The 6,113-nt window shown below is 35.0% G+C and overlaps 1 protein-coding gene across 2 annotated transcripts in view; it reads right to left on the bottom strand.

Annotated features, from left to right (window-relative positions):
- Positions 1-2,341: 2,341 nt before the first annotated feature.
- Positions 2,342-6,113, bottom strand: part of PCMT1 (protein-L-isoaspartate (D-aspartate) O-methyltransferase) — a 47,036-nt gene continuing 43,264 nt past the window's right edge. For both annotated transcript variants that reach the window (XM_041744948.1, XM_041744949.1), the window contains exon 8: positions 2,342-3,144. In XM_041744948.1, the coding sequence (XP_041600882.1) occupies positions 3,132-3,144 (13 nt within the window). In that variant the 3' untranslated portion in view covers positions 2,342-3,131. The remainder of the gene's footprint in view (positions 3,145-6,113) is intronic.

The following is a 6,113-nucleotide window of genomic DNA, read 5'->3' as shown; positions in this document are numbered from 1 at the left end:
CTGTCAAGTGCCCACCACCCAGTCACCCCCACCCCCCGCCCACCTCCCCTAATTCGTTTCCCAGAGTTAGGAGTCTCTCATGTTCTGTCTCCCTTTCTGATATTTCCCACTCATTTTTTCTCCTTTCCCCTTTATTTCCTGTCACTATTTTTTATATTCCCCAAATGAATGAGACCATATAATGTTTGTCCTTCTCCGATTGACTTATTTCACTCAGCATAATACTCTCCAGTTCCATCCACGTTGAAGCAAATGGTGGGTATTTGTCGTTTCTAACAGCCAGCCAGTTTTCTTCACGCAGGATTTTCTTACTGGCAATCTATTTGAGCCACCTGTTTAAGTACAATGGGGACGAAACACTGTCATCATCCTGAAAAACGGTAGGAGAAATCAAGACATGAAACTGAAAATCTGGGTTGAGCATCAGCCTTCGGCTCAGATCGTGATCCCAGTCCCAGGATCGAGTCCCACATGGGGCTCCCTGCGTGGAGCCTGCTTCTCCCTCTGCCTGTCTCCACCTCTCTCTCATGAATAAATAAAATCTTAAAAAAAAGAAAATAGAAAGTGGAATCCTTGGGACACCTGGGTGGCTTAGTTGGTTAAGTGTCTGCCTTCAGCTCAGGTCCCTACATAGGACTCCCTGCTCAGCAGGAAGTCTGCTTCTCCCTAGGCTCCTCATCCCACTCGTGCTCTCTCTCTCAAATAAAATCATAAAAAACATTTTTTTAAAAGCCCTAGAATTCTTCATTTTAATTCTTAACTGGAGCTAGATTTGGGCTTTAATAAAATCAAATTTGTAAAAACACCTTGTTTCAATAGGATCTCACAAGACTGGAACTTTAAAAAATATTTTCACTGTCCTCTTCATACTGTATAAAGGAATCACTTCTATTAAGAAAAAATGGAATACTAAAACATTTTAGAGATTGTGAATACTAAAGATTAAGAGGTATTTCTTGTCTCTGACCAGCATATATATAAAATCAGCTCTCTTAAAAAGAAAGCTCTTAGGGACGCCTGGGTAGCTTAGTGGTTGAGCATCTGTCTTCCACTCAAGGTGTGACCCCAGAGTCCCAGGATTGAGTCCCACATCGGGCTCCCTGCATGGAGCCTGCTTCTCCTTCTGCCTGGGTCTCTGCCTCTCTCTCTGTGTCTCTCATGAATAAATAAAATCTTAAAAAAGAAAAAAAAAGAAAAGCTCTTACACCTAGTTAAAATCCATTATTGCTATCTCTGCCATTGATATTCCCTTAAAATCCACTCGTATTTATTCAACATTTAAAAATTTGAATTCAAAAAAAAATTTGAATTCATAAAAGTGTAAAATTCATCAGTCGCATGGCGTTTGTCTATACCAATCAAGTGGCACTTGTTCCTACTATATTTATAAACTGTCCCCTTGCTCAGATTGTAAACTCCTTGAGAGAAAGCACTTTTTTCTAGCCCCAAGGCCTAACATAGGGATTTACATATAATAAAATGTTGGCAATGGCTATAAGAATTCAGACCAGTGAGTAAGTTTAAGAATCAATTTAAGTTCTAAAGAATACTTGACCTTTGAAACTACCTCAAATGAGTCATGGCCCACTGGACTGCATACTGAAGCCAGCAAGGAACTAAAACTCACAAGTCTTAGCCACCAACTGACACTAGTTTCTTATGTCTGAGATCTTGCCCAAGAAGAGACATCAGTGAAAAGTGTGCATAATTTTTTTTAAATCCGTTTTTATTATTTATTTATTTTAAAGATTTTATTTATTCATGAGACACAGAGAGAGGCAGAGACACTGGCAGAGGGTGAAGCAGGTTCCCTGCAGGGAGCCCGATGTGGAACTCAATCCCAGGACCCCAGGATCACTCCCTGAGCTAACGACAGATGCTCAACCACTGAGCCACCCAGGTGTTCCCTATAAAAGGTTTAAGACCACAATATTTAGGCAAGATCCCAAAGTGCTACTGCTCTCTTGGAAACCCATTTTCCAGTTCTTATATTAATAAATCTATTAGTAGATGAGAAATGGGGTTTGGTACATCTATCCTTGATTCTGTTCTTCCCTGACATGAAGTCAATTCACTCACTCATTCATTCAGCATTTACTATTCATTTACAAGAGGGTAAGCCCTGTATTAAGCAGAGAAAAAAAGATAAATGAGGTGTACCCCGTCTGCCGAATGTAGTCATATTCTACAAATGTACAGCTGAATTAATGCTATAAATCCATGCTACTCAGATTTCATAAAATGGAGCATTAGAGAAACAATTTTATGTCTGTGATCTCAGACAGCATTCTGTGTCTGGTGGATATGTGGTTCTCTCTTCTGCATTCAAACACCACCAATGCCTCTTTTACTTTTAACTTTATTTGGCAAAGCAGCACTGCATAAACTGTTCAGTGACTAGGACCCAGCTTACACAGCATAGTAAATTCATATACATTATCAGCAGCAAATTAGAAACAGAAAAAAACAGTACTGAGCTACAAGTCTCTATAATTTTAAAGAGGGAAAGGACGAACTATATCAGTTATGTCCAATCTGAATAGCTAAGTGTTATAAAGGACATCACCTGCCATCTTCTAAAGTTTTAATATTTACAAATGCTTAGTTTTAAAGTAACAAAGCAGCTGATTGTATCTACAACATGCTACTCTATGACACCACATCAAAAGCTTTAAAAAGGAAGCTCATCTCTATTTTCTTAGTGGCATCTAACAGACATCCAAAAACCAAGAATTTTAACTTGTGAATGGTGGCGTTATCTGATGCACAAGAGCAATTTGATAAATTAATATTGAAACAGAATTAAGTGTCTAAGAAAAACCACTCCTCGAAATCAATTCACAAACTAAGTCTTCCATTTGTGGAACCCCGTCTTTTAATATTTTAAAGTAAAATGTGGGCATGTTAAAGTAATAATACACAAATTTATACTTTGCATCGTTCCTTTACCAATTCGGCTTCTGTGCCTCTTTGAAGAACTAGAAACCCTACAAAACCACACATTTTCATGCTGAAAATAATAGTGTAACAAAGTCCAAAACAAGCTGTGATGCTGTTGGTTTCAAAAAGCTTTGAGGACTGAGATGAGCAATCCACTGTAATATTATTTACTGGTCAAGCTGATGGTGCTTTTACAGTTCATCCCTGAGGATAAAAAAGAGAAATATATAAGTAGATGTTACATAACTATAAAAACTTGGCTAATAATTTAGATACAACTAGTAAATAAGTAAAAATACACCAATCCCCAAGCATTTATAAACAAAAAAAAAAAGAGAAAGCAAGAAAGCAAACAGTCCCAAGTCAAGGCAAAAATGGAAGTCAGCCATCCGAACATCTCTCATGCTACTCCAGAATGAAATATGAGACCTGAAGGCCCTGGATTCCAATTTTTCATTCTAAAGGTAACTTTTTGCCTTCAAGATAAAAAATTCAGAGAAATTTTAATTTTTAGATCTAGGATCTTGCTAACACTATCATAAAATCACATTGGGTAATTAGAATTCGAATAATTTTTGATAGTTACATATTGACAAAACTGGACAAAAATGTGGTCTTTTGATTAGAGTATACTCTGCTAGCAAATGCTGAGTGGGTTCAATTTCAACCCAAACTCTGGGAGAAAAAGCATCCTGTGTAGGTGTATCTGCCAGATGATTTCAAAAGGCAGCTTTGTCAGCTCCAAAGGAAATCACTCGCTCAGCAAGCTGCAGCACTGTACCAGCCACTGCCAGTGAGGGGAAGGAAGGAAGAATGCAGCCTAAAATAAACTGTATAGCATATAAATTATACCTCAATAAAGCTGTTAAAAGTAAAAAAAATTAAAGCTACCAAAAAGCTTCATACTTGAGGGTAATGAGTGACAAAAACATTGTTAAACACTCAAGAATTTTAGGGGTTGAAGAAGTATGACATTTGCAACTAAATCTCAGATGACCTACATGCATATATAGAGAGAAAGAGAGAATGAGAGAGCAGATGTGGAAAATGTTAACAACTGGTAACTCTGGATGAAGAGATTCAGGAAGTCTTTGTACTGTTCTTACAATCTGTCTACAATAAAAATTTTAAAGTTTTTTAAAAGTTAAAATAAATCTGAAGGGGAAGTAAACAGAGCTAAAATGTCCCAAATATGTGGTGAATTAAGGGACTATCAGATAGTATGCTTCTTTTTAAAACTGAATTGTGTAAATCGTGTGAGAAATTATTTTAAAGATTACTTCTCCCACAAACTGCCTTTGTCATAGAGTACTGGATTATCTATTAAATGACAAATTATCAGTTCTGGCTCCTCTTAATATATTCTTCTAAATAATTTAAGCACTATAATTCTCATAGAATAAATTTTACTTAAATTCATGCAAGCATTAAAATATTTCATCTACAAAGAGTTCACTTGCAAAGTGCTCCATTCATAAATTCACTGTTCTTTTTAAAATGTGAACTGAAGATGTTACTGTTTTTGTAAAATAATTTACCACATTTGACTTGCCTGTTGTAAGGCATTAAGGATATGATAAATAAATATCCTTACTGCCCAACAATACAACATTTCCAAATATCCTCTTCAATTAAAATTTTTTTTAAAAAGGAAAAGGATAAAAACTCTCAACAAACTGGGTATAGAGGAAACGTACCTCAACATAATAAAGGCCATATATGACAAGCCCACAGCTAACATCATACTCAGTGGTGAAAAGCTGAAAGCTTTTCCTCTAAGATCAGGAACAAGACAAGGATGCCCACTCTCGCCACTTTTATTCAACATAGCACTGGAAATCCTAGCCAGAGCAATTAGGCAAGAAAAAGAAATAAAAGGCATCAAAATCGGAAAGAAAGAAGTAAAATTGTCTCTTTTTGCAGACAACATATTATATATAGGAAACCCTATAAACCACCAAAGAAATGTCAAAACTAATAAACTAATAAAGTTGCAGGAAACAAAATCAGCATACCGAAATCAATTCTGTTTCTATACACCAATAATGAGCTATCAGAAAGAGAAATTAAGAAAACAATCCCATTTATAATTGCATCAAAAAAGAATATGATATCTAAAACAAATTTAAATAAGGTGAAAGATCTGTACACTGAAAAGTATGACATTAATGAAAGACATTGAAGAAGACATAATACTCATGGATTGGAAGAATGAATACTGTTTAAATTATCCATACTACCCAAAGCAATCTACTGATTCAATGTAATCCGTATCAAAATCCCAACAGCATTTTTCACAGAAACAGAATAATTCAAAAATTTGTATACAATCATAAAAGGCCCCAAATAGCAAAACAATCTTTAGAAAGAACAGAGCTGGAGGTATCACACTCCCTGATTTCAAACTACTTTACAAAATAGTATGGTATTGCCATAAAAAGACACATAGGTCAATGAAACAGAATAGAGCACCCAGATATAAACCAACACATATATCATCAATTAAGGACCCAAGAATATACAGTGGGTAAAAGAGTGTATTCAGTAAATGATGCTGGGAAAACTGGACAGCCACATGGGAAAGAATGAAACTGGACCACCATCTACACCATATACAAAAATATCAACTCAAATGGATTAATGACTTGAATGTAAGACCTAAAATCATAAAATGAAATTTAATGTGGTAATCATTTTATAGTACACACCTATATCAGATCACTATGTTGTACACATAAAAGTAATATAATGCTATGTCAATTATATCAATAAAATGGAGGAAAAAATCATATTGTAAAAAAAGTGGGACAATATTGATGATATTCTATTAAATAGGAAAAAAGATTACAAGATAATGTTATTATATGATCTCAGGATTACAAAAAGATGTATACGGAACTATGGATAAAAGAGTAAAAAAAAAAAAATCTACCAAAATGTTAATAGTGGTTATATCTCTAGGTTCTGGGACTGTGGGTGATTTTTATTTCATCTTTGTACTTCTAAAATTTTTACACTATACATATATTATTTTGGTAGTCAAACAGAATTATTAAAAACAAATAGAAGGAAATATATAGCACTAAAAAAAAAGGAAAAGAAATTAAGTTTATAGATCTGAATTTTAACATTTAGGGTGCCAAAGAAAACCAAAAATTTGCTATCAGTGCACA

The sequence above is a fragment of the Vulpes lagopus genome, chromosome 2 (assembly GCF_018345385.1).
Source record: "Vulpes lagopus strain Blue_001 chromosome 2, ASM1834538v1, whole genome shotgun sequence".
Taxonomy (NCBI): Eukaryota; Metazoa; Chordata; class Mammalia; order Carnivora; family Canidae; genus Vulpes; species Vulpes lagopus.
The sequence above is the reverse complement of the archived record's forward strand: the minus strand, read 5'-3'. Positions and strand labels throughout refer to the sequence as shown.